The sequence below is a fragment of the Cupressus sempervirens genome, chromosome 6 (genome assembly GCF_028749045.1).
Source record: "Cupressus sempervirens isolate cs-2001-9-10 chromosome 6, ASM2874904v1, whole genome shotgun sequence".
In the NCBI taxonomy this organism is placed as follows: domain Eukaryota; kingdom Viridiplantae; phylum Streptophyta; class Pinopsida; order Cupressales; family Cupressaceae; genus Cupressus; species Cupressus sempervirens.
In genome coordinates this window covers 127249396-127262201 of record NC_143123.1, presented here as the reverse complement: position 1 = coordinate 127262201, position 12806 = coordinate 127249396, and the positions used below count along the sequence as shown (strand labels likewise).

At 32.9% G+C, this 12806-nt stretch overlaps 1 protein-coding gene across 1 annotated transcript; it reads left to right on the top strand.

Moving 5' to 3' along the window:
• The first annotated feature begins 1219 nt into the window (after nucleotides 1–1219).
• LOC149551556 (sugar transport protein MST3-like) lies at nucleotides 1220–8952 on the top strand. The gene is made up of 4 exons (XM_089787048.1): nucleotides 1220–2153; nucleotides 3302–3621; nucleotides 4163–4792; nucleotides 8029–8952. The coding sequence occupies exons 1-4, from the start codon at nucleotides 2018–2020 to the stop codon at nucleotides 8539–8541; spliced, it is 1599 nt and encodes a 532-aa protein (XP_089643174.1). The 5' UTR covers nucleotides 1220–2017; the 3' UTR covers nucleotides 8542–8952.
• The last annotated feature ends 3854 nt before the right edge of the window (nucleotides 8953–12806 follow it).

The window sequence follows — 12806 nt, the reverse complement described above, 5'->3', positions numbered from 1 at the left end:
TGCCTCACGGTCTTTCATCATTATGGAAAATCATGCTTGTAAGGGCTTGGATTAGGCAAGCTTCTCAATGTTCCATAGACACCTCTTTCCCCTACTTTTGCTGACTTGATACATGTAATAGGTAGCGTAAGTGCTAACAATAACTAATCTATTATATATAGCAGACATAGAGAATGTAATCATGATCATATAAAAGATAATTTTGCAATTGTCAAGTCACCATGACATTTTTTGAGACACTATTAGCCATGTAGTTTAGAAGAAATTTCTGAAGCCCAACACCTCCTCATATCATCTTCCAAACTTTATACAATTGGAAAAGACAATCTTCTTCTAAAGACACTCCTATTTCATTTTCCTCAACTTCTTGTGCAACTTCACACTCACATTTCATTTATTTAAGACACTACCAACCACACAATTGCAAACACTAAAGACTAATAGAATGCAATTTTTTAAGCCTAAGATTCCCTCAAATTGTCTTTTGAACCTTAGACAATTGACAAATAAGACAAGCTTCTTTTGACCTATTTTATTTTCCTCAACTTCTGGTGAAACTCAACACTCACATTTCACCTTTTCAAGACACTACCAACCATACAATTGCAAACACTAAAGAGTACTAGAATGTAATATTTTAAGCCTAACATCTGCTCATATTGTCTTCAGAGCATTAAACAATCGACAAATAAGACAAGCTACTTCTAACCCATTTCACTTTCCTCAACTTCTTGTGCAGCTCAACACTCACATTTCATTTACATATTCAAAATTTAAAATGTAATTCAACAATAAAAATAATACAATCCTAAACAAGTGGACATCGGTTTCTTCCCATGTAGGTCTCCAAATCAATTATCTCTATCTAGACTTACTCATAATAGTGGCTTGGGGGTTTTATCCTTCCCTCAAGAATCAATCTCACCCTAAAAGAGAATAAGGATGTACATCCCCAAATCAATTCTCTTTATCCATAGTGACCCAATGATAGTAGCTTGTAAGTAATATTTTTATCCTTGAGAGAATTAGTCTCACCCCCAAAAGAGAATTAGACCAAGTTGGCTCTTGAGAACACCCCTATAATAGGTTTTTAAAAAAAAGTATTAGCCTCAAGGCTATTTCGTTTTAGCTAGAGCAAGCAAAGCTAAGGTCTAGGCTAGCTTCAACTAATGCATGAAAATATGTACTATAAATGGCAAGGCAAGGCCGTAAGGTGAGAGTTTTTACGAAGGGTTCGGTGGTCACATGTTGTAGAACAAGAAGTAACGTGATAATACCAAGCTAGAACATTTGTCTTGTTCCCAGCATGTCCTTTTTGGAGTGGGTAACCATTGATAACCCTCACTTATAAAATATGAGGAGGCGCTTTAGTCATCGAGGCAGTGCAGACAAGTTCCGTCAAATGATTTTGGCGAGATTTATGTTTTCCTCGCTGCATGAATATAATAATAACCTAACCCAAATCCTCTGTTAAATGTGCAAATGTGAGTGGATTTCTTTCACCTAATGGTCCAACGAAATCAATCAAAGTCTCTGCTTCCAGATTCTCAAAGAGTCCGGCAAAATCTTACTAATCTATGATTTATATTCAGATTCGAGCTTGAGCTTGAGCTCTCATGGATTTGATTCAGCTCAAAGACGCAGAGAAGAATCGTCCATGCTGGAAGGAAGCTGGTGAATCGGAGCGGTACAAGAAAGGGATTGCATTTGTATGAACAGTTTCTGGATTTTGATTTTATGCGTTTTATCTTCTGAATCTTTCGGATCGTATTTTATGATTTGCTTGAATTTTGGAAAGAAATGAGGTAAAACGAAGTGAAAAGAGATCAAATTTGAAAGAGATAATTTAGTTTGACAATTACCAGGGGCTGTTGGTTATTTTAGGGGGTAAGTTGCCTACCTACCAAATAACTACCTGCAATTTAAAGCCCAAATTCCAGCGGAGCAAAGGAAGGGTGTAGTGCTTTAAGAAGTAAAGGCAGAGGTGGAGCTTTGGTGAAGCTTTGAGCTTTCAGTCATGGCGGGAGGAGGGTTTGTGACCACTACCGTCCCTCTGAGGCACTATGAGGGCGGGATGACTGTTTTTGTGCTTGTAACTTGTATAGTTGCTGCCACTGGAGGACTAATCTTTGGCTATGACATTGGAATTTCAGGTACTTTTAGTTGCTTTTCTATGTTTGCAGAAGTCAAAGCGCATCTTTAGGATCAACTCTCTGGTTTGCTGAGGCTCTAAATTTTTTTATTTTTGTATGGATCGGCTGAGAATTTATTTCGAATTCTTCATGGTTTGCTCTGCTGCCGAGTTACGGAGCCTCTTTGTAAGGATGTATTTGGGTTAAAAAATATTTGTAAGAAAATTTGCTGAGGTTCATCTTTTAGGATGAAATCTGTAGTTTGCTCAGGCTCTGAATTTTTTGTTATTTTGTATGGATCAGCTAAGATTTGGATTCAAACATCTTCATTCTTTGCTTTACTACTGCGTTATGGGCCCTCTTTGTAAGAAGATATTTTAGCAGAAAAAACCTTTGTAAAGAGCTATTTGGAGAAAAAAAATATTGTGTAGTTTGATTGAGTGCGGCCTTCTGTACAGAAGAGCAGTTCTTATCAATATGTTTTCCCGAGGCTCAACTGTTTAGGTGGTTTAGGTTTTCATATCTCAAAGTGTTTATTTACGAATCAATTTGTTTTTACTATCATATCCTAATGTTAAGTCAGAATGTGTTTATAAATGTTAGTGGAAACATTATACACAGTCAAATTCAGACTAGCTATCAATGTAATCTGTGAAAAATTCAAGATTTTAACCTCTTTAAGATGTTCCAAGCTTGAAAATTTCATTTTTAAACTCTTTTTAAGATTTCTTGAAATCTGTTATTTGCTTTACGAATTTGAAAGCTCGAAAACTGTTGGTTTCGCTTTAAACCGGATTCACCTTTGAACTACCAGCAATATTTCATGATTTTAACTTCTTTAACATGTTCCAGCCTCTTTAACGTGTTCCAGGCTCCAGCTCGAAATCTGTTATTTTTGGTAAATCAGTTAAAACTTTAAACGGAGGCTCACCATCGAACTGCCAGCAATACTTCATGATTTTTAACTTCTACAAGACGTTCCAGCTCAAAATCTGTTATTTCTTTTTCTTCTGTCTGTGAATCAATTGAAACTTCAAACCGAGATTCACTGTTGATCTAATAAAATTGTGTAAATTAGCCATGACTTTAAAGTTTAAAGCAGAGATCCATCATTGGACTAAAGCATTTTAGGCTAAACAGAGAATGAAAACTGATATTTGTCACTGCAGGGGGTGTTACACAAATGGCGCCATTCCTGCAGAAATTTTTTCCGTCGGTATTCCGAAAGGCAGCCTCTGCGAAGCCGAATGACTACTGTAAATTCGACAGCCAGATTCTGACTGCCTTCACTTCCTCGCTCTACATCGCCGGACTCATCTCTGCCCTCTCGGCATCCTCTGTGACGAGGGCTTTTGGCCGGAAAGTGTCCATGGTAACAGGGGGAATCAGCTTCTTCATCGGAGCAGCCCTAAACGGGGCTGCACAGAACGTTGCAATGCTCATAATCGGACGCATCATGCTTGGATTCGGCGTAGGCTTCGCAAATCAGGTAAATATTGAGCTTCTTACCCCCATTTTTTTGTTAAAATAAACAATCTGCAAAGATTTGAACCTCCTCAAGAAGTTCCAAGCTTGAAATCTGTTATTTTCCGTGAATTTATTAGTGTAGACTGTGAAATTTCATGTTCTCAACCTCTTTGTAAGATGTTCAAAGCTTGAAATCTGTTATTTTCCATAAATCTATTTGTGTAAACTGTGAAATTTAATGATGTTAACCTCTTTTTAAGATGTTCCAAGCTTGAAATCTATTGTTTTTCGTAAATGAGCTAAAGACATTAAGGTGTAACGCGAAGATTCACCATTAAACTAGCAGGCAATATTTCATGATTTTAAACTCTTTAAGATGGTCAAAGTTCGAAATCTGCTATTTTCTGTGAATCACTCAAGATTTAAAACGGGATTCACCATTGAACTACCAGCAATATTTGATGGTATTAACTTCTTGAACATGTTCCTGCAATCAATCACTTCTTACCCCCAAGTTTTGGTAAATTAAACAGTTTTCTGAGCCTCTGCGATGAATTTTTCAGGCAGTTCCAATTTACTTGTCGGAAATGGCGCCGCCAAAATGGAGAGGGGGTCTTAACACAGGATTCCAATTGTTCATAGCAATCGGCGTTCTGTCGGCGAATTTGATCAATTACGGAACAGCAAAGATCAGTGGAGGGTGGGGTTGGCGGCTTTCCCTTGGATTGGCGGCCGTTCCAGCCGTGATCATGACTTTGGGATCTCTGACTCTGCCGGATACTCCCAACAGTTTGATCGAAAGAGGACAGCTGGAGAAGGCAAAAGCTATGCTTCAGAGAATTCGAGGAACGTCCAATGTGGAGGCAGAGCTGGAGGATTTGATTGAGGCCAGCTCTACTTCCAAGATGGTGCACCAGCCATTTCGTAACATTTTGAAGAGACAATACAGGCCCCAATTTGTCATGGCTCTGCTTATTCCTTTCTTCCAGCAGATGACAGGCATTAATGTCATCGCTTTCTACGCCCCTGTTCTGTTCAGGACAGTTGGATTCAAATCAGACGCTGCTCTCATGTCCGCTGTGATTCTTGGGGTTGTTAACTTGGTTTCCATTGTTATCTCCATCTTCTTTGTTGACAAGTATGGGCGGAGATTTCTCTTCTTACAGGGTGGAGTTCAGATGGTTATTTGCCAGGTAAGCCTGTTTCTGCCCTATGCTCTGCATTTTTATTTTCTTTTTCTTTGTTAGATTTCTATTTGAATAAATGTTTATAGATGGTTCAGATTTTAATGCGTCATTTTGTTGACATGTAAGTTTCTGATTTAAATTGTGTATATATTTTTAAGATGATTACCGACTGCCAATTTATGTTTGAATCAAAAGTTTGCATATTGTACAATTTGTATTAATTATCATGTGAAGCTAACAATGACTTCATTTGTTTGTAAAATCTCTCAATTATTATCTTTAGAGAAACTTAAAAAATTAGATATTATGTTTCAAAATCTATTAATAAATTTCATGTATAATAATAGTTGTTCACTTTATATAACAATGACTGTTCATTTATGCTTGGCCTTGTTAAAATTTGTAGATTTCAATTGGAAGAGTTGTGCAACTTTACTGATACTCATAACACATGACTACTAAGACATTTGTATGCACTATTGATAAAAAAATAATTATTAGAGGAGGATGTATTGGATTAGTGGTACAATGAGGTGGTTGTACTGTACAATTTTTAGGATCTTTAAGTAGGTCTCGATGAACACTTCTAAATGACCAGCTTTTGACCCTTCTATATAACAAATCCCATAGAATTGAAGGACATAACAAAAACTATATGAACTTAAGTTGCGTAGGAAGACATTAAAAGATTTATTTTATAAGAGTATTATTAGATGAGTGAGGAGTTTAAAGTTATGTTATAGGTAGGATATACTTGGGTAAATAATCAATTTAAAGTCATTTGTATAGTTAGTATAATCATGATTTAGATATAATATCTTTTAGAATGTTGAAAACACTAAAGATGAAACATATGTATTAAAGAATGTGTTAGGATAGTCTCCGATAATGATAGATTTAGATAAATGTCTTTTCAAATTGTTTAAAATATTAAAGATGAAACATCTATATTAGTTAAATGTCTTTTCATTGTTGAAATCATTAAAGATGAAACATATTTACATAGCAATATAATTTTTCCTTTAATGTGACTTTTAAAAATAAATGTTTTTGTCTTTTCTTAGATATATGTTAGGACTCTCAAGCATAGGCATAAGTTTCAAAAATGCTTCCTAAATAACTAACTATTAATGTTAGGGACAACTATTAAATCATTGAGAGTAGTTGACATTTTTCTACTCAAAACTTGTATGCATGTTTATAATGGAAGCATCCATATCAAGTATAATTGGTAAAGAGAAGTCAAAAATATCATTTCTTTTTAAATAAATAAAAGTTGTTACAATTAAATATATAATTGCAAGATATGATTAATGCATGTAAAATGATCATTGACATGTCATATATTAGAATAAAATACACAATATATTTCTCTAAATAACCAAACATGCATACATGCAATTCAATGACTTTGTACTCATCATTCTTTATATTTTCAAAAACTTGGTTAAAAACTAATTAATATTTACGATATTTACTTTTAACATACCGTTTATTATATCAAACGAGTAAAAAATTTAAATAAGTTTATTAGATATAGAATCATACAATAAAAATTATGTTTAACAAATTTGATTTAAAGATTTGCTAGATGTCTTCCATAAAGTTTGTGATTACATTTAATAAAATAAAATGCTCTCTTTCACATGATCCAAGAAAAAACAATAAAATAGAATTTAGATTAGAATTTGTTGAAGTGTCAAATACTGGTTTTTTTTTTAAATTATAATAATATTTCTCATGAACGTAACTTAAAATATTAATATTTAAGATGACTGTGAGATATAGCACACTCAACCATTATTATTATAGATTATAAAAATATCACTATTATAGATTTTAATAGTTAACCTACCCCAATTACAAGGTACGCGAACGTCCCATCGAAAATAATTTTCTGTCATATGGAACTATTACAGATATGATAAAAAATAAAATAATACTTTACAATATAAACCAGCTACATATATTTAATAGCTGCCTAAATCTGAATGCAATGCATGACAAGGACCTAAAATGGACAAATCAACTCACTAAGCATTAATTTGTTTATTATTTTTATTATAAATTTAAATATTATTATTATAATAATTTCTTGAAAATTGCTATGCAAACATTAGAATACACTGAATATTATAAATTAAATATGTAAACAAGAATCAGAAATTAATATCGTGGTCTCCCCAAAATCTTCCCTTGCACTTAATTTAATCACCATAAAATGCAAAATATTCAATACAGCCGTCAAATTTATTCTTAATTGCCAGCCTGCATGCGCAGGCAAATGCGAACGTGCGGACTGTTTAAAGAGGGCACCGGCTACGGTGCAAGGTGCCTTTAAAGAGATGAGGAAAACTTACAATGCAGTCTTTGATAAATGAACAATCAAAACTTACAGTGCATTGTTTGACTTTTTACATGTCCAGATAATGAGTGATTTCAATGCAATTATTTAATGGCATTGAGAACTGAAAGCAATCCAGTCAATGAAAGACTTACAAAATAATACACAGTAATGGCGGGCAACTGGAAGTGACGTTGACAATACCCATTATCATTAAGCAGAGAAACCAGCTGGGGACGATATAAATGCTCTTGAAAACTGAAAAACTACCCACTTGACATATGAAAATGTGTTCATTAAAACTTTCAATCCATTCACATTATTGCTTTTCCTTTTTCTTGGGTTGTATTTAATGCAAGTCATCATTTGTGCAATACTGTGTGTGAACTGTGAAGCTCTTGAAAACTGAAAAACTATTAAAAATTTTAAAAAAATGGGAACCATTAAAACATTCAATCCATTGACATTATTGTTTTTTCTGTTTCTTGGTCTGTATTGTTAATGCAGTCATTATTATCCATTACTGGGTGTGAAGCTCTTGAAAACTGAGATTGTCAATGAGAACAGATTTCTATGCAACAGTACAAATTTTTGAATTTGATTGTGTAAAGTTTTTTAGTATCAACATTTCGAATTACACTTGCGACATCATTTTCCTCATTCTCTCTTATGCTTGGTTTCATTTTGCTTATGTTCTTTTATGCTTCGTTTTATCCTGATGCTGGATCAGAGTGTGATTCAACATTGATACTAAAAACTTTATACAATCAAATCGAGAAACTTATGCCAATGACTGAGACTGTATGCCCTTGACATTACAAATAATCGGAGTCGTCAAAACATTCAATCCATTAACATAATTGTTTCCCTTGTTTCTCTTGTGTGTGTTGTAATGCAGGTCATCATTTCTGCAATACTTGGAGCCAAGCTTGGAGCATCAGGAACTGAGGGACTCTCAAAGGGGTATGCAGATTTCCTCCTGGTGGCTATATGTCTTTATGCAGCTGGTTTTGGATGGTCATGGGGGCCACTCAGCTGGCTTGTTCCCAGTGAGATTTTTCCTCTGGAGATCAGATCTGCAGGGCAGGGTATAAATGTTGCAATCAACTTGATAACCACTTTCATCTTTGCCCAAGTTTTTCTCACAATGCTCTGCCACTTCAAATATGGGATATTCCTCTGGTATGCTGGGTGGGTGGTAGTTATGACTCTCTTTGTTTACTTCTTTGTTCCTGAGACTAAGAATGTGGGTTTGGAAGAGATGACAAGGGTGTGGGAGAATCACTGGTTTTGGAGGAGGTGGGCTACTCCACAACAGCCAAAGACTGCTGATTTTGGTACTGATGTTGAATTGGTAAATGGGAAAAAACATGATCAAGAACAGGGTACTCCACAACAAGCATTACAGTAGATTCAATGTGGGTAAGATTAAGAGCAGATGTGAATTAGATGTTGTTTTCAGATCAGTTGATGGTGCTGATGTTAGGGTTTTTTTTTTTTTTGTGTTCGAGCTATTTTGTGGCAACATATGTGTTGGCTCTTGGATGGCTTGCAATCTGTTCTAAAGGTGTGTTGATTTTGCATTCAGGCATGAAATTTGTTTTTAATTTATTGTAAAGGGAGCATGATAGGATTTAATTCATTGTTGATGTGGGAAGAGCCATGACCTGCATTAACTCTTACGGTACTAGTATGTTGTAATTAATTAGAAAGTACTATGATGATTTATTTATTTAGTTTCATTCTAGAATTTAGAAGTTTTTGGTCATATATGTAATAGATATATCAATTACGAATGACATACTCTATTTGATTGATCTAATCTATTATTTTAAGATGTTTTGATAATTTAAATTTTTTTATATTATAAAATCAATTAAATGTGTTACATTATCTTATATGTTATTGTACTTCAATTACTCAATTAGTTCCAATCAGTTGAAATAATTTATTTTCTTCATTTTTTAAACAATCATTATTTTTATAAAATTTAAATTTACATTTTTAATTTTTCCTTAATAATTTATTTATTTATATGCACTTTTATTGGCTCAAATCAATTTGTGTTATAAATACACTTTTTTCGCACTCAAATTTTGAAAACATCTTTCCCTTATAAACACGATAATGTAAATGTCTTTAACAACACATATATTAATATGTAATTCTATTTAATTAAAAAAACTAACTATAAATATTATGTTATTCAACAACATTCTACTACTTAAGAGTAAATTCAATTTGTTAATGCAATCAAATTTCCACAATCCATGATTTATAATGCTAAGTTTCTGGATTACACTGTGTAGAGATTTTTCATCAACGTTTCGAATCACACTACGTGATCCATCATCAAGATGGGAGAGCAAGAGGTGATCCATCATCAGGATGAGAGAGCAAGAGGTGTCACCTCTTGCTCTCTCATCCTGATGATTGATCACGTAGTGTGATTCAAAACGTTGATGAAAAATCTCTACACAGTCTAATCCAAAAACTTAGCATTATAAATTCAATTTGGTTTAGAGTTCAATTTAGTTTTACTAGAAGGCTTGACTTAGTTTATGATATAGGATCAATTTTAGTTTACGAACATGGTTCAATTTTATTTACTATTATGTTCTCCTAGATTTAGTTTTTGAAGTTTAGAGTTAAATTTGATTTTATGTTCAATTAAAATAAACCTTAAAGTTAGTAAGATTGAATAATAAACCAAATTGAGACATATGTTACAGTTCAATTTTAGTTTAAGTTGAAATAAATAATATAATATTTAATTTTGTATAACTAATAACTAATGTAATATTATTATTAATTTTTTTTGGCAAAGTGGGCAGAGCCACAATATATAATTAATAATAAAAGCTAGTTTGATAACTCCATGGGGAAAAAACTAGAAAGAAAACCCCATTTCCTTGTTGAATTACAAAAGATACAAGCAGATGAAAAGCAACTTGCAAAAGATTTTCGCTGCAAATACACAAAACTTCATAATGTTGCAATTGGTAGCTTTAATTTGAATCCTTGATAAAAAGTTTTGCTAGAATAGGAAAGGCAAACAAAACAATTGTATGGGAATTAAGATTGGAATGTGAAGTCGAGGCAACAAACTCTACATTTTGATCATCACATCCAATATTTGCTAAATAATCGGCCACTGAATTAGCTTCCCTATAAACATGAGATAACTGATACTCCTGAAACAAATCCAATAACCCCCAAATCTACTATAGGATATATGTAATTTTCCAATTGTAAGAATTTCTAGAGAGACATGCATTAATTATAATCATTGAGTCAGCCTCAATATGAACTGAGTGAAAACCATTTCTTCTTGCTAATATTAAACTAGCTAACAAAGCAGGTGCCTCTACCATGTTATTTGTCCTAGAGGTAAAGGCCGAGATTTAATTGCCAAGACCCTCCCATACTCATCCCTAATGCGAGCTCCAATTCCTGATTTGCCTGGGTTTCTACGCGATGCACCATTAAAGTTAATCTTAACAAATCCAGATGATAGAGGAGTCCATATGACTTTTGATCTATTAACTTTACCAATTAATTTTGGACTTGGATGAGTACCCATTGAAATGCGAATAGCTTTCCATTCTTGGATGTAATATTATTAATAATATAGTAGTAAGAATATTATGATTAATATCACATTTTTCATCTCCTATTCCTATTAGTACAAATTAATCTATATAAAACACATTGAGAGGGAGCCTATATCTAATTATCCACTATTCCACTTGGATAATTAAAAAATAAACACCTCTAGAAGTGATCTCTATTTTATATAAATAAATCTTAAGATATGGAAATTAGTTTTATCTCTAGACGTAAAAATAAAGAAATAGGGGATGCTGCTAAATTTTTTATGATAATTTATTTTTCAATCAAAAATTGTTTAGAAGAGAAATGATACAAAACATATGTATTTTATTAAACATAATATCTACATGATATAAATGATAGATAACTATATTTTAAAAAATAGAAAATTACTTAATAATATAAATTAATGTATCATAGTTGAAATTCTACAATGTCTAAAATTTCTTGGAAAATAAATTATATCATGTTTGAAATGTTCAACGTAGTGCAACTCATTTCAACATGAAATGTAAAGGGATTGTTAGTTTGTATAAAATGTGACTATATATTCAACTTATGAATAATTTTACATTCCTATAATTAATTTAATTATTTATTAATAGAATATGTGAATTACATTAAATTAAATTTATTAAAAAATTATCAAAAATAATTCAATAATCAATAAGATCAATACAAATGCAATTAACTATAAGGCAAGTACATGCCACTACGTGGCACTTGTTTAGTTTATCCAATTCATAAATCTCATCCTATGATTAATAATAATGAAATTATATTAATTGTTTTACACATATCATACAATTTGGTATGATTCATTTAAGTTGTCCAATTCATAAATTTCATAGAACATATAATGTATGGATCATAACAATGAAGACATGTACTAGTTGTTTTATGTGATGACTCTTGGATAATTTTAATTTTGTAATGTATATAGTTATATGATTTTTTTGGTACATCTATTGAGTTGCCTATGATGGTGTTGTTGGAAATATGCGAGGCTAAGTTACTGAGAGGGGAGGGGTGAATCAATAACCAATAAAACTTGATCTTTATTCACCAATTAATCCTTCATATGTATTCTGATCTAATTGCATGCATGAAAAATTGAAAGTATTAAAGCATTCATGACACTTTGACACACAATATGGTAACCTAGAAACCTTCCAAATAGAAAGTAAAACTGGGGTGGGGGTGATATCCACAAGATTTAGTACTGCAGTATAAAGTTGGCCTGTTAAGGCTGACAATGATCACTTCTGATGATCTGCCCTGTTAGGAACAATAAAGGACTGCTAGGTCCACCTTGCAAAAGGATTTATAAACATACAATGAAGTATGCACTCAGTAAAGAGATTTACAAAAGATTGTTAAGTCTACCTTATGAAAGGATTTAACTATTCCACCTGTTAGGATGAACTAGTGGTTGATCTCTGATCTACAACTTGATTTGCTGAATGAGATTCCTTTGAGTGTAATGATCACCTTGTGATAGATAAATCTTTTCTACTCCGTATACTGTTGTAGCCTTCTTACTTCATACTTCTGCTTAAGAATCTTCTTACCATGCTTGTTATCTATATATGGATGTGATACAATATATTACATTTATGCCAATCCAATTTACAATTCAACAAAGTCAGCTACAATACAAGTTTCACCAAAATACACAAAGTCGGCCCAATTGTAGGTACTCAGGTTTTGAAGACAAACTCGGTGAGGTTTTGATGCTTGACAACCATTGTCAATACTCGACATTATCATGCACTTGGAAGACATAGAAGCTCGACTCATACTAATCACTTCCAAGTAGTCTGAACTCGGTCTGCAATAGTGACTCGGTGAACACTGCAAAACTTGACATATAAACTAAATCACTTGATTCACACTACATAGCTCAATCAACACTATCACTACGAGCTCGGTATAAATTGAATCATTGACACCACATAGCTCAATCAACACAGGATTCACATCACTGAAGCTACAAATTTGGCAAGCATTGTAGAACTCAATTTGCACTGAGAAACTTAATAAACACTATGAAGCTTAGTTTAC